Below are 23,527 nucleotides of genomic sequence, written 5' to 3' on the forward strand. Positions count from 1 at the left end.
TCCTTATTTATTTTCATTTTGGATGATCTGTCCATTGGTGTAAGTGAGGTGTTAAAGTCCTCCACTATTATTGTGTTACTGTCGATTTCCTCTTTTATAGCTGTTAGCAGTTGCCTTGTGTACTGAGGTGCTCCTATGTTGGGTGCATATATATTTATAACTGCTATATCTTCTTCTTGGATTGATCCCTTGATCATTATGTAGTGTCCTTCCTTGTCTCTTGTAACATTCTTTATTTTAAAGTCTATTTTATCTGATATGAGTATAGCTACTCCAGCTTTCTTTTGATTTCCATTTGCATGGAATGTCTTTTTCCATCTCCTCACTTTCAGTCTGTATGTGTCCCTAGGTCTGAAGTGGGTCTCTTGTAGACAGCATATATATGGGTCTTGTTTTTGTATCCATTCAGCAAGCCTGTATCTTTTGGTTGGAGCATTTAATCCATTCACGTTTAAGGTAATTATCGATATGTATGTTCCTATGACCATTTTCTCAATTGTTTTGGGTTTGTTTTTGTAGGTCCTTTTCTTCTCTTGTGTTTCCCACTTAGAGAAGTTCCTTTAGCATTTGTTGTAGAGCTGGTTTGGTGGTGCTGAATTCTCTTAGCTTTTGCTTGTCTGTAAAGCTTCTGATTTCTCCATCAAATCTAAATGAGATCCTTGCCGGGTAGAGTAATCTTGGTTGTAGGTTCTTCCCTTTCATCACTTTAAGTATATCATGCCACTCCCTTCTGGCTTGTAGAGTTTCTGCTGAGAAATCAGCTGTTAACGTTATGGGAGTTCCCTTGTATGTTATTTGTCGTTCTTCCCTTGCTGCTTTCAATAATTTTTCTTTGTCTTTAATTTGTGCCAATTTGATTATTATGTGTCTCGGCATGTTCCTCCTTGGGTTTATCCTGTATGGGACTCTCTGCGCTTCCTGGACTTGGGTGGCTATTTCCTTTCCCACGTTAGGGAAGTTTTCGACTATAATCTCTTCAAATATTTTCTCGGGTCCTTTCTCTCTTCTCCTTCTGGGACCCCTATAATGCGAATGTTGTTGCATTTAATGTTGTCCCAGAGGTCTCTTAGGCTGTCTTCATTTCTTTTCATTCTTTTTTCTTTAGTCTGTTCCGCAGCAGTGAATTCCACCATTCTGTCTTCCAGGTCACTTATCCGTTCTTCTGCCTCAGTTATTCTGCTATTGATTCCTTCTAGTGTAGTTTTCATTTCAGTTATTGTATTGGTCATCTCTGTTTGTTCTTTAATTCTTCTAGGTCTTTGTTAAACATTTCTTGCATCTTCTTGATCTTTGCCTCCATTCTTATTCCGAGGTCCTGGATCATCTTCACTATCATTATTCTGAATTCTTTTTCTGGAAGGTTGCCTATCTCCACTTCATTTAGTTGTTTTTCTGGGGTTTTATCTTGTTCCTTCATCTGGTATATAGCCCTCTGCCTTTTCATCTTGTCTATCTTTCTGTGAATGTGGTTTTTGTTCCACAGGCTGCAGGATTATAGTTTTTCTTGCTTCTGCTGTCTGCCCTCTGGCGGTTGAGGTTATCTAAGAGACTTGTTGGAAGGCTCTCTCCCAATACTACTTTTGATCTCTAGTAAAAGGGACTAGTCTCTGATCTCTAGTTAAAGAATAGAAAGATATTATAACTGCTTTCTGTTTCTCAATAGCAAGAAAATATTTTTTTAATTAATTAATTAATTTATTTATTTATTATTTATGGCTGTGTTGGGTCTTCGTTTGTGTGCAAGGGCTTTCTCTAGTTGTGGCAAGCGGGGGCCACTCTTCATCGCGGTGCGCAGGCCTCTCACTATCGCGGCCTCTCTTGTTGCGGAGCACAGGCTCCAGACACGCAGGCTCAGTAATGGTGGCTCACGGGTCCAGCCGCTCTGCGGCATGTGGGATCTTCCCAGACCAGGGCCCGAACCCGTGTCCCCTGCATTAGCAGGCAGACTCTCAACCACTGCGCCACCAGGGAAGCCTGCAAGAAAATATTAATGATAAAACAAGCCTTAGGGGCTTCCCTGGTGGCGCAGTGGTTGAGAGTCTGCCTGCCAGTGCAGGAGACACGGGTTCAAGCCCTGGTCTGAGAGGATCCCACATGCCGCGGAGCAACTGGGCCCATGAGCCACAATTACTGAGCCTGCGCGTCTGGAGCCTGTGCTCCGCAACAAGAGAGGTCGCGATAATGAGAGGCCCGCGCACCGCGATGAAGAGTGGACCCCACTTGCCGCAGTTGGAGAAGGCCCTCGCACAGAAACGAAGACCCAACACAGCCATAAATAAATTTTAAAAATTAAACTTTAAAAAAAAAAAAAGGAGACCTGCTGCTACTAGATCTTGTTTAAAAAAAAAAAAAAAAAAAAAGCCTTATATCGTAACATTAAGTAGACATTACCAGTGGTATAATCTAGCCAAAATATTTAACTTGTATCCATCAAGCCTTTTTATACAGCTTCTAGTTTACAGGAAATAAAGAAACAAGATAAATGGCACCACATGGAAGATACCAGACAAATCCAGAAGATAACTGCAGGACAACTGGTTTGGTCTCCCCAATGACTCAGAGTCATGAAAAAAGGGACCATGCTACATTAAAAGAAACTTAAGTGACATTAATTAAGGCATGATCCTGGATTAGCTACTGATTTTGACATAAGAGCTTCAAAGAACATTCTTAGGCAAATTTTTTTTTTTAATAAATTTATTTATTTATTTTTGGCTGTGTTGGGTCTTCATTGCTGAGCACGGGCTTTCTTTTTTTTTTAATGTATTTATTTTATTTATTTATTTTTGGCTGCATTGGGTCTTCATTGCTGTGGGCTCTCTCTAGTTGTGGTGAGTGGGGGCTACTCTTCATTGCGGCGCGTGGGCTTCTCATTGCAGTGGCTTCCCTTGTTCTGGAGCACGGGCTCTAGAGCGCAGGCTCAGTAGTTGTGGCGCGCGGGCTCAGTAGTTGTGGCGCATGGGCTTAGTTGCTCCGCGGCACGTGGGATCTTCCCGGACCAGGGCTTGAACCCGTGTCCCTTGCATTGGCAGGCAGATTCTTAACCACTGTGCCACCAGGGAAGCCCTGAGCGCGGGCTTTCTTTAGTTGCGTCAAGCCAGGGCTACTCTTCATTGAGGTGCACGGGCTTCTCATTGCAGTGGCTTCTCTTGCTGTGGAGCACAGGCTCTGGGCGTGCAGGCTTCAGTAGTTGTGGCACGTGGGCTCAGTAGTTGTGGCCTGCAGGCTCTAGAGCACAGGCTCAGTAGTTGTGGTACACAGGCTTAGTTGCTCCACGGCATGTGGGATCTTCCTGGACCAGGGCTCGAACCCGTGTCCCTTGCATTGGCAGGCGGATTCTTAAGCACTGCACCACCAAGGAAGCCCCATAGGCAAAATTTTTAATATTGTCTGAGAATTTATTAAGAGGAAAATTTACTTAAATGGAAAGTTGGTGGGGAGGAGGGTCACTGCCTGAAAAAAAAGTTTTCAAAACAGTATCTATATAATGTTCACCATACAATCCAGCAATCCCACTCCTAAATACTTACAAAATATATACATATGTGTGTCTGTCTGTATGACTTATGAAACACACAAAGACTTGTATGTGAATGTTCATAGTAGCTCTATTCACAATCACTAAAAACCAGAAAAAAACCCAAATGTTCATCAACTAGTAACTGAATAGCAAATTGCACGACACATACATTGCAGCAGTACTCAGTAATAAAAAGGAAAAGTCTTCTATAACTTTTACGGACTGTGATGGTGATTATACAACTATATATACTTGTCAGAACTCATAAAACTATACACTTAAAGTTGATAAATTTTATTTTTTTATAAATTATACCTAAATAAAGATGATTTTAAATATAATTAGAAGTAAAGACATTTTGTGCAGTCTTATTTTAGTTAAAATACCTATATACATTTGTGTGTATGTGTGCAAATATTTTTATACAGAAAGATGTACAGAAAAAGTTCCAGAAAGTTATGTATTAAGGTATTAATAGTAGTAATCACTGTATTAGTAATGTTATGGGGGGGGAGTATTTTTGCTTGTCTTATGTTTTCTAATTTTATACCATGCACACATGCACTTTTTGTAATAATAAAAGGCTGCATTTTTTGTTGTTTTTTTTTAATACAGACACTTTGATTTAAAATTTTCTTATAGGGACTTCCCTGGTGGCACAATGGTTAAGAATCCGCCTGCCAATGCAGGGGACACAGGTTCGAGCCCTGGTCCGGGAAGATCCCACACGTCTCGAAGCAACTAAGCCCGTGCCCCACAACTACTGAGTCTGTGCTCTAGAGCCCGCAAGCCACAGCTACTGAGCCCGCGTGCCACACTACTGAAGCCCACGCACCTAGAGCCCGTATCCGCAATGAGAAGCCACCACAATGAGAAGCCACCACAATGAGAAGCCCGTGCTCCGCAACAAGAGAAGCCACTGCAACGAAAAGCCCGCGTACCACAATGAAGAGTAGCCCCCCGCACACCACAACTAGAGAGAAAGCCCGTGCGCAGCAACGAAGACCCAACACAGCCAAAAATTAATAAATAAATAAATAAATATATTTTAAAATAAATATTAAAATTTTCTGATAGAAATGTCTGTGAGATCAATCTGTGGATCTGTGGGTTATGAATTTAATTATAATTGTGATTCTGAAGGTAAGTTTATATTATTTAAATAATATTTACAGTATAAACAATTATTTTCTTTGGTTCATAGTGAATACACATTCAATGAACATGATATGTTACAAGCATCATATCTGCATTATATTGTTGTCTCTGGTATCCTCCTGCACAAAATAGCAATCTACTCCAGCTACTGAAGAAGCACCAAAATAAAAAGAATACTATTAAATTTCAATTCAAACATCAGGCTTTGTCTCTAAGAGTTTTTTAAAAACAGCAATCATTTTATGGCTGAGTAATATTCCATTGTATATATGTGCCACATCTTCTTTATCCATTCATCTGTCGATGGACACTTAGGTTGCTTCCATGTCCTGGCTATTGTAAATAGTGCTGCAGTGAAGGTGGATGGACCTAGAGTCTGTCATACAGAGTGAAGTAAGTCAGAAAGGGAAAAACAAATACCGTATGCTAACACATATATATGGAATCTAAGAAAAAAAAAATGGTTCTGACGAACCTAGGGGCAGGACAGGAATAAAAACGCAGACGTAGAGAATGGACTTGAGGACACGGTGAGGGGGAAGGGAAAACTGGGATGAAGTGAGAGACTAACACTGATATACATACACTACCAAATGTAAAATAGATAGCTAGTGGGAAGCAGCTGCATCACACAGGGAGATCAGCTCAGTGCTGTGTGACCACCTAGAGGGGTGGGATAGAGAGGGTGGGAGGGAGATGCAAGAGGGAGGGGATATGGGGATATATGTATATATATAGCTGATTCACCTTGTTGTACAGCAGAAACTAACACAACATTGTAAAGCAATTAGACTCCAATAAAGATGTTAAAAAAAAAATAGCAATCATTCGAAAGAAGCAAGAATTGTAATCAACTTAGTGAAAAAATATTGCTTCTGCTTTTAGGAGAAATAAGTAGTAAAAGAACAGGACATTAATAAGAACTATGGGGTAAAAGCAAACAGCTTTCAGTTACACTTTTATTATTTTTAATAATACATACAAATACGTTGTCAAATATCGTATAGAGCAGCCTAGATTTTTACCAGCCTTTTATAATACAACTGTGTGGTGTGAGAGACTCTGTCTTTCACTGTTCCTCAAGCACTCACAGGGATTTCTTGGGTCACAGAAAAGTGACGGGGACAGGAAGAGGTTTGCGGTTTTTTTTTTTTTGGTCTGAGGTTTTAGGTTTGTTTATTTTGGGGGGGAGGGATTTTTTTTTTTTTTTTTTGGTGTGGCAGTTTTGTTTGCTTTGGGGCTTGCTTTTAAATAGAGTTAATTAGCAAAAGAAGATAAACAACAAAGTACCAAATCCCTACCACATGCAAGGCTTTGTTCTAAATATCTACCTACATTCTCTTTTACTTAACAATTCTTTGAGATGGATATTACTGTCTCACTATACATATAAGAACACTGGATATATAACACAAGATTTGTCAAAAACTCAACTAGTAAGCAGCAGAGCCAAAACTTAGAGATATGAACCTGGATTTGCATCCATACTTGAGCTTTCAAAGACCATTCTTCCTCACTATTTTCGAGGAAAGATCTGAAACAGAAAATTGGAACAGACTACCACTAAACGATGAAGCTAAAAGATATATCCAAAACTCAACTGTATTTTTTCTATACACTAACAATGAGCTAGTGATGAACAATGATGTGAAATGAAATGTTAAAAACAGTACCAGGTACAACAGAATCTAATAGAATAAATACTTACAGATAAATTTTTGGAAGAAGTGTAAGACTTGGGCCTGAAAACCATAAAACATCATTGAAAGGACAGATTAAACACAATCTCTATAAAAATCCCAGCTACTCTTGGGCAGAAATTGATAAGCTGATCCTAAAATCCATATGTAAGGGACCCAGAAAAGTCAAAACAGTTTTGAAAAAGAACAAAGTTATAGGACTTATACTTAATTTCAAAACCTATTACAAAGCTACTGTAACCAAATAGTGTTGTACTGGCATAAGGATAGACAATAGAATAAGATTGAGAATCCAGAAAAAAACCTAACACATATTCAGCTGATTTTTCAATAGGGTGCAAAGACCACCCAATGGGATAAGAACAGTCTTTTCAATATATAGTGCTGGGACAAGTGGATCACAATATGCAAAAGAATGAATGTGGACCACTGCCTTACACCATATGCAAAAATTAACGCAAAATGGATTGACGACCTAAATATAAGGACTAAAAACATAAAATTCTTAGAAGAAAGCATAGGGGTAAACCTTCATGACCTTGAATTTGGCAATGGATTCTTAGATATGACACCAAAAGCATGAGCAACAAAAGAACTTCATCACAATTAAAACTTTTTTTGCAACAAAGGACACTGTCAAAAAAGTTAAAACACAACCTACAGAACGGGAGAAAACATTTGCAAATCATATATCTAATTTAGTATGCAAAATATTTTTAAAACTCTGACAACTCAATAATAAAAAGACAAATAACCCAATCAAAAATTGGACCCCCCCAAAAATGGACAAAGGATTTGAACAGAAATTTCTCCAAAGATATACAAGTGGCCAATAAGCACACACACAAGAATATGCCCAACATCATTAGTCATCAAGGAAATGCAAATCAAAATTGCAATAAGATACCATTTAACACCTACTAGGATGGCTAAGTTAAAAAGACAAACCATGGGACTTCCCTGGTGACGCAGTGGTTAGGAATCTTCCTGCCAATGCAGGGGACAAGGGTTCGATCCCTAGTCCGGGAAGATCCCACATGCCGCAGAGCAACTAAGCCTGCGAGCCACAACTACTGAGCCCATGTGCCACAACTACTGAAGCCCGCACACCTAGAGCCAGTGCTCCACAACAAGAGAAGCCACTGCAATGAGAAGCCTGTGCACCCGCTCGCCACCACTAGAAAAAGCCAGTGGGCAACAATGAAGACCCAACACAGCCAAAAATAAATAAAATTAATTAAAAAAAAAAAAAAGACAAACCAATAACAAGTACTGGCAAGATTGTAAAACTCTCATACACTGCTGGTGGGAATGCAAAATGATGCAATGACTTAGGAAACAGTTTTTCAACTCTTCAAAAGGTTAAAATAGAGTTACCATATAACCCAGCAATTGGGATATGCCCAAGAGAAATGAAAACATACGTCCACACTAAAGCTTGTACACAAATGTTCATAGCAGCATCATTCATTATAACCAAAAAGTGGGGGGGAAAAAAACTATGTCTATCAATGCATGAAAAGATACAATGCGGTATACCTGTTCAATTAAGTATTATTCAGCAATAAATAAATGATACAGGTACAACATGGATAAACTTCAAAAACACTGTGATAAGTGAAAGAAGCCAGTCACAAAAAGACCACATATTGTAAGATTAATTATATCTCAACAAAGCTGGGGTTTTTTAAGACACTTTAAAAAAAAAAAAGTCATGGGGATGCACAGTATGGTGACTATAGTTAATAGCACTGTATTGTATATTTGATTGTTGCTAAAAGAGTAGGTCTTAAAAGCTCTAATCTCAAGAAAAAAATCTGTAACTAGGTATGGTAATGGATGTTAACTAGACTTATTGTGGTGATCACTCTGCAATATATATAAATATCAAATCATTATGTTGTACACCTGAAACTAATGTTACATGTCAATTATATTGATATCTTAATTAAAATAAGGAATTTTTAAAAAGACATGTGCATGAACTACAAAAATGAAATGCTGAGAGAAAACAAAGCACCTAATTTTCAATTTTTCTTCTTCACATGCATATTCCTAAAATTTTGTCTTCCTATACATTCATATTTTGTCCATGAACAACAAACTACTGAAATTAAATCAAGTATTGAAATTCAAAAAACATGAAAAAAACAGCCCCTGAAATATCAAATAACTTTCAAACAATTCTACTTTAGCATGACTCTGAACTAAACATAAATCTCAATTTCAAAATATCACATAAAAATTACAAATACTCAGAGGTTTAAGCGAATTGCCAACTTTTCTGAATAAACAGTAATTCAGGTTTGCTTTGATGAAAATGTAAATATTTACCTGCCTCAAAAGAACAAAATCCTATAAGCCTAGTGTTCCCAAATGATGAAAAGAAAGAAAAATGCAATTTTTTTATTCAGAATTTAGTTTCAGAATTAATTTTAACCTAGTTAGGATTATACATAGTTGATGGTTTATACTGAGCAAGGTATACCCTGCTTTTGCCTTAAATATACTGAAAACAAGGCATTTATAAACAGTTACAAAAGTTAAGTTGGGACTGAGAAAAATCACATCATACAGTAAATGTGACGGAGATAATAACTTCAAAAAGCTCCTGAAAATACAAGAACTCCTATTTTGGAAACTCCCTAAGTCCTTTAGTCTTTCTACAAATATTTACTGACCATCTACCATGTGGTAAGCACTGCGCCTGATACCAGGATGCCATGGTGAGCAATGAACAGATCAGGTCCCTGCTCGCAGGAAGCTTACACTAAAACAGTGCTTGTCAAATGTACCTAATCATAATCACGCAGGAGCTTGTTAAAAATTCAAAATCTGCTCCTCTGCTTTGGAGAGTCTGAGTCCGTGGGCCTGGGGTGAGTTGTGACGCCTGTATTTTATCAAGCGCTCCAGATTATTCCTATGCCCTGGCTGTTTGAGGAGCCCAATGCTCGGGGGCATCCCATCCCATCCAGCCGGAGCCACACCTCCGAAGTCCATTTCACTCAACTTCCTTCACCCTGACCGATAAATACCCCAAACACACCACCACGCTGAGATGGATGTAAAGCATTCCAAAATCACTCTGTGCTGAGACACCGACAGACTTGCTTCCTTCCGGGAACGGACAGCTCACTGCCTTAGATTCCACCTGGGGCTGTCTGCACCTGAGCCTCCCGGGGCTGCGCCGACACCTGTCTCCTAGCGGCTGCGGTCTACCTCTCCCGTGGGCCCGGCTCACGGGCAGCCACCGCCCGGCGGGGACGGAGGCAAGGGATTGGCACCGCGCGCGTTAGGCGCCGACTGCATACGGCCCCCCCGTGCGCGCACACACACTCCCGCGGAAACTGAGGCGGGCAGGCAACAGACCAGGTCCCGCTGCCGAGCAGCGCGAGGCAGGGCTCGAACCCGGACGATGGGGTGGGTTCCGCCTCGCGGGCGCTCGTCAGCCGCCGAGGCCCGGCCCGGCTCGCACCGACGGAGTTTCACAAAGAAAGTCTCCCGGCCCGCGCCCCTCACGAACTCACCGGAGGCGGCGCCGGCGGTGACTCGGGCTCCCGCCGCCTACGGCTCCGTGCCGGGGTCGACCCCGGGGTGGGCTCGAGCGCCGGCGGCGGCGACTGCTCCATCTCCGCGGGGCCCGGGCCGCGTCCGCCTCGAGCTAACGGTCCCGCCAGCTAGGAGCGCGCGCCGGCCCCGCGCGCCATGTTCCCGCCGTGCCGCGCGCCGCCGCGGCGACCCCCACACCCCCCAACACCGCGCACGCGCGCATCGCCGCGCCCGCTCCCCGCGCGCCTCCGCGAGTCCCCCCGACCGCGCAAGTGCGCACTCGCCGCGCCCCCTCCCCGGGCGCCCCGCCTCGCGCCCTCCGGAGCCGGCCGCTGTTCCCAGCGTTGCGCCCACCCCCTCTGCAGCCGTCCGGCCGGGCCAGAGAGCTCGCCGTTCTGGGCTGGGTGCCGCCGCCTGCCACACTGCGGACGACGCCGGACCAGGGCCCTCGGCACTGCCCCTTTTGCTTCACCTACTTGGGCTTGAGGAGGTGGTCCAAGCCAAGAGGGAATTATCCCAAGAAGTCCCGGGGGAAGACGCCGCTAAGGTGATGAGAGCCCCATCGCGAAGGTGTGTGAGCACGTGCGCGAGCCTAAGTAGCACAGTTGATGTCCATGTCCCTGGAAAGCCAGACTCAATGGAGAATCTTAGTTCGAGTCCCACATCTCCACTCACCTTTGCCTGATTAAGGTCAGGTCTCCAGGAGCCTGTTTCTCCTTCATCGGGAACGTCCAGCAAGTTAGGAGGACTTGAAATAATCCAGATAAAATGTCAACACCGCGCCTAGTGCTCACCAAATGGTAATCCAGTGACAAGACATCTTAAGTAATTTTGTTTTATGGTCAAAAACCAAGGGCCCTTGAAAAGGGAAATCGGTTCAAGTCTTGCCTCCGGTTCTTGCAAACTGGGAAACCTTGAACAGGTCACTTGACACACCCAGAGAGTCTTGATCTCTAAATCTGCAAAGGGAGGAGCGGCAGTAATACCTCACAGGGTTGAGGTGAGCTTTCCGATGAGGCACACACCTCTCTGAGCACAATGCCTGGCACACACCAAGCTATCCAAGCTTCAGTGGTATAATTCCAGCCCTATCCTTCAAAGACTCCTCAAGTTTAGTGAAGGGGGCTCTGATCCCAAACCCTGTGGTATAATTATCTGGGAGGGGGTTCGCTCAACCTTGGGGCTGGAGGGACTTAGTTCCCACATCTTCACTTTCCATTCTCTGACCCAAACCTCTCTGGAAACCCTAAAGTTGGCACAAAAACAACAGCAGAGAATGTTTTCACTTGTAAAAAAAAAAAAGAGAGAAGAGTGCCTGAGGGTCTCTTGGAGTTTGTAAGTGGTTGAATTTATTAGTCTGGCCTTTTCCAGACACAAGTGACCAAAAATTTTTTAAACAAAAAAATTTTTTTTTAATTTAAAAAACTCAACCTGGAGTAAAACAATTAAGGGAATAATTGAAAAGTCCTGGGTGGTACCTCACTTAAGGCATAGCTGGATCCAGGTGCTCAAACGATAACCTCAGTGTTTCTACAATCTCTTAGCTCTGCTTCCCTCTGTGATGACTTCATTCTCATGCAGTTCTCTCCACATAGTGTCCTGGGCAGCTCCTAGCTCACACCTACCATGGTAGGGTGAATAATGGCTTCCAAAGATGTTCTCATCCTAATTCCCCAGAATTTATGAATATGTAACTTTACATATTCATAGCAGGAGCTGTTTCCCAGTAGTTCCAGCCAAAGTCTTGGGTTTTCTTTCACTGGACCCATTTGGGTCACGTGCACCTGCCTGAGCCAATCACAGCAAGATTGGCTAGATCTGACTATATGGAGCCCCTCTAGGAAGGGGGTGGGGTCAACCCTGCCAGAAGGACCTGGGGTGGGAGCAAGTGGGAGGAGGGATTCCCCTCCCCCAGAAAAAATAGGGCTGCAATTACCGTAAGAGGCATCAGGTTCAGGACAGTAACAAAGTACAGCTGTCTACTGCACCATCATCAAGGCACCGGAGGTCCACCACCAAGCAACATGCCTGTTCTTCAAAAGGGACTGGCAGTTACTTCAGTCACTGGGTGGTACCCCTCCACCTCTGCTCCCACCACCCACCCCAGGCCTGGCATTTCCCAAATCTGCTTTGTCAAAGGCATCTCAGTTATCCACCCATCTTGTGTGAACCCAAAAAAGGTAAACAGGTGATGTTACTTCCTTGCTCAAGAACTTTCTATGGCTCCCTCTGGCTATGTATGTGACCCTCCCACCTTTAATGATAGAAGCCGACACTGACAGATCCCCTACCAGGCACTTTAAATGAAACTTCCACCACTGAATCCTCAGAAATGCCGTATTAAGATGGTACTCTTATTGCACCCATTTTACAGATAAGGAAATAAAAGCTCAGCAATTAGAAGTAACTTGTCCAAAGCCAAAGGTCAGGAAGTTCAGAGAGCTCAGATTAGCACAATATTGCTCCCACTACTGATGTTGCCATCCCAGCTCCATTTGCTCATATTTCAAAATCCCGTGCCCACCTCCAGCTGGGTGGGCAGTGAGAGGAGCTCTACCAGAGGAGGAGCCTCTAGGGACCCCTTTGGCTTCTATAGCGTGCAGGGGCGGGTGGGGGGAAGGCAGACACCTAGGTACCATCTCCCCCTCCCTCTATGACTTCATGGGATAGGGAGAAAGAATTCCCCAAAAAGAAAACCGGAGTATAAGGTTAAGAAGAGGAGGTGGATGCTGGGTGTCCGCAGATCAGCAGCTGATGTCTCCCCATTAGTAATGAGTATATTAGTTTCCCCTGGCTGCTGTAACAAATTACCACAAATTGGGTGGCTTAAAATAACACATTTATTCTCTTAACTTTCCTAGGTCAGAAGTCTGAAATCAGTTTCACCTGGCTAAAGTCAAGGTGTAAAGTAAAATGACTGGTTCCTTCAGGAGGCTCCAATGGAAGAATCCATTTCCTTGCTTTTTGTCTGTCAGCTTCTAGTGGCTGCCTGTAGTGGCTAGTGGCCTCTTCCTCTGTTTTGAAAGAGCACCACTCCATCTCTTCTGACTCTGACTCTTCCTGTGTCCCTCTTAAAAGGAACATTGTGATAACACTGGGCCCACCTTGATAAAACAGGATAGTCTTCCCATCTCGAGATCCTTCACTTAATCACATCCGCAAAGTCTCTTTTGCCATGTAAAGCCAAGTATTCATAAATTCTGGGGATTAGGATAAGAACATTTTTGGAGGCCATTATTCATCCTACCATGGTAGGTATAATCAGAGAGCTAATACAAAGTGCTCTGGAAACAGAGAAGGGCTTGCTGACTACCCCAAGAGAGAAAGATGCCCTAAGAAACCACAACCTTCACATTAAATATTCAAATGAGCTAAAACCCATCTAACTTGGCAATCTCAGCCTCATTCCTTTAAATAGGCAAACCACCTAAATCCCCATCTAGCCCTCAGCAACAGGCCAGCCAAGCCTCAGAATGCTTGCACACCCTTCTAATTTCCATTGCCAACCACCACCCTTCATTGCCTGGGGCAACAGCTGTGTGCCCCTCACCCTCCCCTGGCTGGCTCACCAGTGGCATCTGAACCAAGACACTCAACTCATGGCATAGTCAGCAAGCTACAATGTGGCCTAGCATCAGTCAGCCAAAGTTACAAAAGAAGCAAAATCAGTGGGTCAGAAAGAGACAAGAAGAGCCAGCCATTAGAACTGCCTGGGCTCCTGATGGCTCCCAGGCCCAGCCCTCTGTAAGGCTGAAACAGATCCCCTTTTCCATGAAGTAATTTGAATGGGCCTCTGTTCCTTGTCACCAAGATGTCCCAGCTTCCACAGATCATGGCATTGTACCCATTCATCATGATTGAACATACTGGCATTCAAAATTTGGAAATCAGTCTCATGTGAGTTTTGTCAGTGTGAGTCAACATCCCTGAGTCTGACTGAATAAGGGAGGGAGATGAGGAACATGAATTTGAGTCAGAAAGCCCTGGGTTGGGTCTCAGCTCCGCCACTTCCTAGCTGTGTGACACTGGGTAAGTCACCTTACTCCTTCAGCCTGGGTTCCTCACCTATAACATAAAGGTGATCAGAGGACCTAGCCCTCCCCTCCATAGAATCACTAGACAAGACCAACCTGGGGAGGCGCTTTACACAGGGCCTCCTTGGTCATCATTAGGTCAACATGACATGCCCACATGCCTTAGTTACATTTCCAAAATCCAAACAGCTCTGAAACTGGAGAGTCCTCCATAACTCTCGTGGCAGAAAAGATAGACCTGAAGTGACATGAAGCTATTTACAGTTTTCTCTATTCCTCTTACTGTGAATATTTGCTGCAGAAATATTAAAGTGTTTGGTTATAGGATTCAGCTGGGTATTACATATAAACACAGTTGATGTGCCTGGTCCTCTTCCTAAAATCAGGAAATTTTTAAATTTCACAACTTATCTGGCTCTGTGGTTTCAGGGATGATGAGGGGGAGAATGGGACTCTAAAACTGGCCCATGGGGGAATTCCCTGGCAGTCCAGTGGTTAGGACTCCACACTTCCACTGCAGGGGGTATGGGTTCGATCCCTGGTCAAGGAACTAAGATCCCGAAAGCCGCATGGCCAAAAAAATAAGAATGAAAAATAAAATTTAAAAAAATTAAAGTTAAAAAAAAATAAAACAAAACTGGCCCATAGTAGATGCACCAAGGTACCGACCGTCTTGTAAGGACTCTGGCCAGTCTCAACAAACCCCACCCTGACTCACTGTGCCGCGTCCCCTGCAACTTTAGAATTTGTATGCAGCTCACCCAGGGATACATCCTAAGAAACCTGCCTGGTTACAGCCAAGGTAGAGGCACCAGAGGAAAGGCACACAACTTCAAATATGCACACACTAAAGGCGTGTAATTAAGAGCTGATCAACAAGCAAAAGCACACAGCCCAGGTTCCATTACGTTTTGAATTGTGTATCAATGATTGTGGAAAAGCAACTGTTCCCATAATGAAAATACAAACTATGCAAAACAGATTTAAAGAACATGGCAGCAGGGTTCAAGAAAGTTCAATTCTTTCATGGTCAACCGGTGTTCACGAGACAGCAGCACACACAGCCAGGCGCTTTGTGGGGTCGGCATCCTCTGCTTCCCCTTCAAGAAGCCGCTTTCGACTTGTGGAAGGCTGAAAGTAAAGGAAAAGGGAGAGATGTTCAAAGAAAACCTCTGGCTTGGTTACAATTTATCAAAGTTTCCCTATATACTTCCAGTGAACTTGGAGCCTTTCATGTGAAACTTCTAGGACCAAGAATACTGGTTGTCCTCATTGACTCTGAATCCCCACCACACCCCTCCCAAACTCAGACACCCTTATTGGACTGACATTTCTCTCCCTTGGGGCTTCCAACCACTCAATGATATCTATTCAAAGTAAGCAGCATAACCAGCCTCCTCTTGGTTGTCTTCTAAATTAGGAAATGTAAAGGGACCACAATACCTCTCCCAGGGAGCCTCAAGTCTTGCTCTTTTGTGGGAAGACAATCTTTTTTGTGTCTTTTTTTCCCCATTTATAAAATTGCAAGGGAGCAGTAGGAAGAGGAGTGTTACGGAAAGAAGGCAGGACAGGAATGAACAGATATTAACTGATACCTACAAAGAACTTTAGAGGAATAAGATTATAATCAGAAATCATCAACCACTCCCCCAAATTTTAAATTTTTCAACAAGTTTAAATCTGAGCCTCTAATAAGTCTTCCAATCTTGCCTTACAGGAGACTTCCTGAATGACAACCCCTAGCTGTGCTTCTCTAATGCATTAAACATACTCTTCATTATTAAATCTTCTAAAGGTGCCAAAGCAGATCAAGCTGAAACAAAGTATCTACTACATTATTCCTTACCAAAAAAATGTTAAGCAATCACTGCTAAAGAGACTATTCAAACTCCTTATCCTCCACTCATTGGCTCTTTAAACTTAGCCTACATTTAATGACCATGATCCAGAATACCTGGGTGGGAACCTGGGGCAGAGTCATCGACTTTTCTTCTTCAAAAAGCAAATTCTTAAATTTTCTCTTCATGTCCTCATCCTGTGAAGAAATGAAAAACATAAGTAGGCTGTGAATGAGGGAAAGAAAGCTCCTGAAAGGCAGGGCTAGGATGCCCCCGGAAACAGGGAAGTAGGCTAAGACGGGGAGGAATGTGGAGAAAAGGGAAAAGTCTACTCAGCAGTCGGTGCTCAGTCAACACTGGCTGAACCAAACCCATACGCTTAAGAGCTCCAGGTGAATGTCTACTACTAATAGACTGACTACAACATAATGAGCAACTGTCACCTTTCCATTATATAACTATGTAACAAAAGGATTGGTTGACTAAAATATACTTATGGAATTACATAATTTCATCTGTGAAAACAAGGGAGCAAAGAAATAGTTGCTTATCCAAACCTGTCATATAAATTTATTTTCATTATATGATCCTTGAAAATCTGTGGTAGAAAATGCGTTACACTATGTCACAAAGCCCCATCAAACTATTTCAAATGGTTTCAAGTGGTTTGACTAGTGTTAAGGTAGGACAGAATTATTAGATAAGACTTTGTAAACCGAAAGGTGATATACATATAATAAAAACAGAATTATTATCAATAGAATATAGCTGAAATATGATAAAATCTTCTGAAAGAGCATTTTTTTGGTTTTCACTATATTTTAATTTCATTAGCAAATAAATTTTATTTTGAAAAAAAAAAAAAGAGCTCCGGGTGGGTCAGAGAGAACCATAGACCTTAGTAGTCAATCTTTCAGAGCCAGCATCTCAGATCCTGAGAGATGGCGATCAGGAGGTCAGAGGCTGGGGTTGGCTCCATGCTGCTCCCCAGATCTTTCCAGGAGGTCCCCCCTCCCACTGCCAACAATGAGACCAGTTACCGGGGCCACCCTAACAAAGCAACCCTGCACCCTAGGAAAATTCACCCAGCAAGCACTGCACAAGTTGCCAGAAGGACTTCAAGCCCACAATATCCCAGAGCTAATCAGAAAAAAAAGTGAACAGGTGTTTCTTGCTGCTGGAGAGGGAAATGAGGGGTGGGGCAGGGTACTCAGAAAACTCCTGCCCACCTCCATGGATAATTACTTCTGCAGGGCTCACTTCTGCATCTGGGAGCCCTGAGAGGTGACAGCCCTCCCTACCTTCAGAAAGGTGAAACATCCATGACTAGGACTGTGGGCTTTGGGGCCAGCTGAAAGCTGAGCTCAGCCACTCACAAGTGGAATACAGACCCAGAGCAGCCCACTTCCAAATCCCCATGTACTTTTCCATCCAACCCCCGCTCCACTCCTCCCACTACACCAAGTGCACCATGGTGGGTGCGGAGAAAGGACCTAGGAGTGAAGGCCTTCAATATTCAGCAATTTGATGGATATAGAAAAATTGGTGCTCGAGGATGAATTCACCTGTTCTACATCTAGTAGCTAGAATCACCTGCTTCCATCACTCTGTTTATTGCATCACTCAGTGTAGCTCCCCACTGCCCAAGTGCCAAGTTCATCTGGATTCCACTCCACACTGTCCTCTAGGATCTCATTTCTCAGCAAGGCCACTCTCAAAGGTCCATCCCTTATTTCCTCCTACACCTGCTTACAGCCTCCGCCAGAAATGCCCTCTGTGCCTCCCTGCCCACCCACCTCACCCACCTTCCTCATTCACTCAGTGAACAGTTGAGGACCCTTAGATGCCAGGCACTGTAATAAGCACAGAGGCCTCCATATCAGAGGGACTCAATCAATGTTGAAAATGCTATTCCCCCGTTGCTGTGGCAACTGAATTGTGATTGTTATGGCTGAACTGTGTGAGTTATGACTGAATTGTGGCCCCCCAGACCCCATTTATATGTTGAAGCCAACCCCCAGAATTGTGACTGTATTTGGAGACAGGGCCTTCAAACGGATAATTAAGTTAAAATGAGGCTCTTAGCTTAAATATAAGACATGACACCATAAAACTCTAGAAGAGAATATAGGCAAAACATTCTCTGACATAAATCGTACCATTGTTTTCTTAGGTCAGTCTCCCAAGGCAATAGAAATAAAAGCAAAAATAAACAAATGGGACCTTATCAAACTTACAAGCTTTTGTACAGCAAAGGAAACCTCAAACAAAACCAAAGGACAACCTACAGACTGGGAGAAAATATTTGCAAATGATTCGAGCAACAAGGGCTTAATTTCCAAAATATATAAACAGCTCATACAGCTCAATAACAAAAAAAATCAAACAACCCAATCAAAAAATGGGCAGAAGACCTAAATAGACATTTCTCCAAAGAAGACATACAGATGGCCAACAGGCACATGAAAAGATGCTCAACATCGCTAATTATCAGAGAGATGCAAATCAAAATTACAATGAGGTACCACTTCACACTGGTCAAAATGGCCATCGTTAAAAAGTCCACAAATTAAAAATGCTGGAGAGGATTTGGAGAAAAGGGAACCCTCCTACACTGTTGGTAGGAATGTAAATTGGTGCAGCCACTATGGAAAAACAGTATGCAGGTTCCTCAAAAAACTAAAAATAGTTGCCATATGATCCAGCAATCCCACTCCTGGGCATATATCTGGACAAAACTATAATTCAAAAAGATACATGCACCCGTATATTCATAGCAGCACTATTTACAATAGCCAAACAACCTAAATGTCCATCGACAGATGAATGGATAAAGATGTGGTGCATATATACAATGGAATACTACTCAGCCATAAAAAAGAATGGAATAATGCCATTTGCAGCAACATGGATGGACCTAGAGATTATAGTAAGTGAAGTAAGTCAGAAAGAGAAAGACAAATACCGTATGATATCACTTATATGTGGAATCTAAAATATAACACAAATGAACTTATCTATGAAACAGAAACAGACTCACAGACATGAAGAACAGACTCGTGGTTGCCAAGGGGGGAGTAGGGGTGGGAGAGGGAGGGACTGGGAATTTGGGATTAGCAGATGCAAACTATTATATGGAGAATGGATAAACAACAAGGTCCTACTGTATAGCACAGGGAACCATATTCAATATCCTGTGATAAACCATAATGGAAAATAATATGAAAAAGAATGTATACATATATATAACTGAATCACTTTGCTGTACAGCAGAAATTAACACTTTTTTTTAATATAAATTTATTTATTTATTTACTTTTGGCTGCATTGGGTCTTTGTTGCTGTGAGCGGGCTTTCTCTAGTTGCAGCAAGCGGAAGCTACTCTTCGTTGTGGTGAGTGGGCTTCTCATTGCAGTGGCTTCTGATGGAGCATGGGCTCTAGGCGCACGGGCTTCAGCAGTTGTGGCTCGTGGGCTCAGTAGTTGTGCTCGCAGGCTCTAGTGCACAGGCTCAGTAGTTGTGGTGCACGGGCTTAGTTGCTCCGTGGCATGCGGGATCTTCCCGGACCACGGCTCGAACCCGTGTCCCCTGCATTGGCAGGTGGATTCTTAACCACTGTGCCACCAGGGAAGCCCAACACAACACTGTAAATCAACCATACTTAAATATAATAAATTTTTTGTTTAAATTGGGCTCTTAGGGTGGGGCCCTAATCCATTATGGCTGATGTCCTCATAAGAAAAGAAGAAGACACCAGGGATGTGAGCACACAGAGAAAAGACCAAGTGAAGACACAGAGAGAAGGCAGCCACCTGCAGGGCAAGGAAAGAGGCCTCAGGAGAAACCAAACCTGCTGGCACTTTGAAATTGGACTTCCAGCCTCCAGAATTGTGTGAAAATAAATTTCTATGGTTTAAACCACCCAGTCAGTGGTACTCTGTTATGGCAGCCTGAGCAAAGTAATACTGCTTATGTCATCCCCAGGCCACCCTGCCCTTAGACACTCTCCACACCGGGTGAACTTGTGGGTAGCGGAAGCCCTGTGGGCAGTCCTCATCCTGGGGATCCTCCATACTCTGTGCCTACCCCTATTCCCACATGTATCTCACTGCTCTGTAGTCAGGGTTGGCCGCCACCTGGACTGTGTATCCACAGTGCCTAACAGTGCTTGACACATGAGCTCCTTACCTGTCCTCTGAAAGCATGAATGAATGCATGAAGAGATGAAACCATGCAGCCAAACAGAAATGACCACAAGCTTATTTAAGCCTGTATTTAAAACAAGTCATCAGTTGGGAGTTCCCTGGCGGTCAAGTGGTTAGGACTCGGTGCTTTCACTGCTGGGGCCCGGATTCAGTCCCCGGTTGGGGAACTAAGTTCCCACAAGCCACGGCACGGCCAAAAATAAAAATAAAAAAGAGTCATCGGTAAGCAGTAATCTGAAAAAGGAGATCATTACATACCACAGATAGAATGTGTATCTGTAAATACCCTTCCTTTGAGATGTCTACAATCTATTCAAAAATACGACATTGTAATATGCCTCCAGGTTAAGCAGGAAAAAATCCTCTATTTCAAGAAGTAAACATGGACTTCCATGGTGGCAGCGTGGTTAGGAATCCGCCTGCCAGTGCAGGGGACATGGGTGCATGCCCTTGTCCGGGAAGATCCCACATGCCGCGGAGCAACTAAGCCCAGGCACCACAGCTACTAAGCCTGCACTCTAGAGCCCGCGAGCCACAACTACTGAGCCCGCATGCCACAACTACTGAAGCCCACATGCCTAGAGCCCGTGCTCTGCAACAAGAGAAGCCACCGCAATGAGAAGCCCTCGCACCGCAACGAAGAGTAGCCCCCTCTCGCCACGGCTAGAGAAAACCCATGCACAGCAACGAAGACTCAACGCAGCCAAAAATTAATTAATTAATTAATTAATTAAAAAAAAAAAAAAGAAGTGAACATGAGGTCAAAGGTGGATATAAGGGATGCTCCCAAAATTGGACACTGTTAATAACAAAAAAGAGATCAGAACTCACATTCCAAACACTCAGTCCAGTGCCAGACCCATAAAACCATTTAGTTTCCTCAAAAACACTGAATTTTCCCAAAATGAAACCTAAACTGTCACCAGCAGGTGATTTATGTGGGCACTTGGCATCCTCGTCCTCACTGAATGTTCACTCCACCTTCTGCTGCAAAAATAAAATGTGAACAAAAGAGTATTTAAGTGAGACCCCTGTGGCAGGGTTGAATTTCACCTTTTCCTTAGTTGTTAACAATTTTGAGACAAAAAGTACAAGAAAAATAGGCTATGCTTGTTTGTACATTTTGGGCAGATGTAAACCCTGTTCCCAGGCCTAACTGGTAAGCTCTGTTTTCTTCAAGACTAACACAGCTCTGCTACCTCCATATCTGGCCCCCAAGAGTTTCCCTATTAAGGCACATGAAAAGAGCCAAGAGGAATGTTTTTCTTTTTCATCAAAATTAAGTCCCCACATGCAAAGGCACCCTTTATTTCCAAATTCCTTTTCTCCAGGGTCCTGCAGTTTCAAATCTGTGTGGTCTATTAAGTGCTAAATCATCTGACAGATTTTTTTCTGGAGGGACTGCTGTTTCCAGGGCAACATCCCAAACACATATATCTACTTTTTGTTTCTTGTAAGGATTTCTTGTTCTCAACCTGAGCTGGCCTGAGCAGAACTGTTCGGTGTGGAGGGTTGGAAGAGAGAAAGAACGAGGACAGTCTTCCCAGAGCCCCAGAAGCACAGTGCTGAGACTAGATGGCCCAAGGAGTTCCTGGACTAGAAATTCCCACAGTATGTGAGCCTCCGGCTCAAGCAACCTGGTTGAGTCCCCCATCCCCACAGGAAACAGAGACCAAATGAAAGTTAACAGAAAGGCGTATGGCTGTGCTGAAAGGAACTCCACTTAACAGAAGACCTGGCATCCATCAAAAAGCCTGCCCAAGGCCATAGTGAATTCTAAAACCAAAGACTAGCCCACCAAAGCCACTAAGGACTTCCAACCCTGGCAGCTCGAATGAGATCAGTGCATAATCTAATGGCAGCCACAACCCCCAGCAGGGATACAGAGGAAATGCAGACTTGAAAGGCACAGGTGACAATCTGCTAACGGCATGCTTACTCACCATGAACGAGAAGTGGGACCCCTCATGCCCAATCACTTGGGCTTAAGAAATAGCCAGATTCTCCCCCAGCGAGGCTGCTCCCCTCCTCCCACCCCTGCTTCACTGATCTAAGGTTGAAGATGGCTGGAACACAGCCCATCCTGCCCGTCTGGGGTACGGTGTTTGAGGGAAGAGAAGGACATAGCTAGGGTGGAAGTTCGGGGCTAGAACAATCTCTCAAAGGAACACAATGGAACACAACTGAACCGCAGACTCAGGGAAGCCAGGTGGAACCAGGACAGGCCATAAAGTGAGCCTGTCTATCCAAGTCAAGTTGTAAAGGTTGCACACAAACACGAGACACACCCACACTCAGACCCATAGACAAACATACACATACCCACACACCTAAACCTCAGTCTTTAAAAACTGCATTAAACAGACCCAACAAAGCAAATGTACGTTTTCAGCCTCTTCCCCATCTCTAAGGCACAGTTCAGGGCTGCCCGGGTATTTTAGGCTGGCAGGCACTGCCCCATACACACCTGAAGCCACGGGTGTCTTAAAGCTTCTTCTGTCGTAAAACGTGCCTTTGGATCCACTATCAGCAACTTCTTGACGAGGTCCAGAGCTAAAGCAGTAAGATAATTTGGCAAATCACAGTGAGAAGGATAAAGACATTAAATCAACAAAATTAGAGTGTGCCAGAATCACAGGCCAACATCCAGAAAGAGGAGAGAGGGGCTGAGGTCATTGTGATCAGTAGGCACGGTAGGCAGGGCCCCCTAATCCTCCCCACTCTGTATTTGTCCACGTGCTCTAGAACACCAGGAACGACCATGATGCTCCCCAACACTCCCTGCTCAGACATCACAACCTCTTAGCTCTCCGTCCCTACTCTCCTTGCTGGACTCAAGTTCAAACTAATTAAAGCTGAACTTCCCCCAGTTCTAAAACTCAGGATGTTCGGCCAACTCTCTCCAAGACCCACAGAGTGATGGTGAGAGTTCCTCGGCCAGTGAGAGCTCGCTCCTTGGAATCCCAGGCTTGGCAGAAACAAAGCTTGACAGCCAGCAACAAGTGGAGGCTGGCTGTATATTGCAATATTATTCCTTAGACACTGTGACACTTAGCACAATCATCTGTGGTACATTGTTTTAGTTTTCTACTTTTTCTTTTGAGAATTACAAAGTTACCCTTTTAAATTCTAAAATACAAAGTAATTACATTTAGCTCTTGCTGCGCTTACTACTAATTCAAAGGAGACCTTGTAACTAAAAAGTTACCCATTATTTTGCACACTTAAATAGATACCAGGCACAGTGAGCATATTACACTTAACCCTCACAAAACCCCTCAAGTAGGGGTTTATTGTGCTCCTTTTACAAATAAACGAAATGGAGACCCAGAGATGTTAAGTAACTTGCCTAAGGTCACACAGCTAGGAAGTAGCAGAGCCGGGACACGAGCCTACATCAGCCTGGCCCTGGAGCCCAAGTTCCTAATAATTTCCTTTGCCTCTCAAATGGTACAAAACTAACAACAGAAAATAAGAACAGGATTGACAGGAGAAAACATCACAGAATTTGAAAAGAAATTCC

At 43.5% G+C, this 23,527-nt stretch overlaps 2 protein-coding genes across 5 annotated transcripts in view; both read right to left on the bottom strand.

The window, feature by feature from the left end:
- The window catches only part of TTC28 (tetratricopeptide repeat domain 28), a 648,733-nt gene that overhangs the window by 566,115 nt on the left and 59,091 nt on the right, over positions 1 to 23,527 (bottom strand). For 2 of the 3 annotated variants that reach the window (XM_082355558.1, XM_082355557.1), the window contains exon 1: positions 9,906 to 10,160. The exons of the other annotated variant lie outside the window; for it this stretch is intronic. In XM_082355558.1, the coding sequence (XP_082211684.1) occupies positions 9,906 to 10,007 (102 nt within the window). In that variant the 5' untranslated portion in view covers positions 10,008 to 10,160. Of the gene's footprint in view, positions 1 to 9,905; positions 10,161 to 23,527 lie in introns of those variants that run through there. 3 annotated transcript variants of the gene reach the window in all.
- The window catches only part of CHEK2 (checkpoint kinase 2), a 41,599-nt gene continuing 30,821 nt past the window's right edge, over positions 12,750 to 23,527 (bottom strand). For both annotated transcript variants that reach the window (XM_082355593.1, XM_082355592.1), the window contains 3 exons: positions 22,472 to 22,557; positions 15,916 to 15,996; positions 12,750 to 15,092 (listed from right to left, as the gene is read on the bottom strand). In XM_082355593.1, coding sequence (XP_082211719.1) covers positions 15,003 to 15,092; positions 15,916 to 15,996; positions 22,472 to 22,557 — 257 coding nt within the window. In that variant the 3' untranslated portion in view covers positions 12,750 to 15,002. The remainder of the gene's footprint in view (positions 15,093 to 15,915; positions 15,997 to 22,471; positions 22,558 to 23,527) is intronic.

Source organism: Balaenoptera borealis, assembly GCF_965194805.1.
Source record: "Balaenoptera borealis genome assembly, chromosome: 14".
NCBI classification, from domain to species: Eukaryota; Metazoa; Chordata; class Mammalia; order Artiodactyla; family Balaenopteridae; genus Balaenoptera; species Balaenoptera borealis.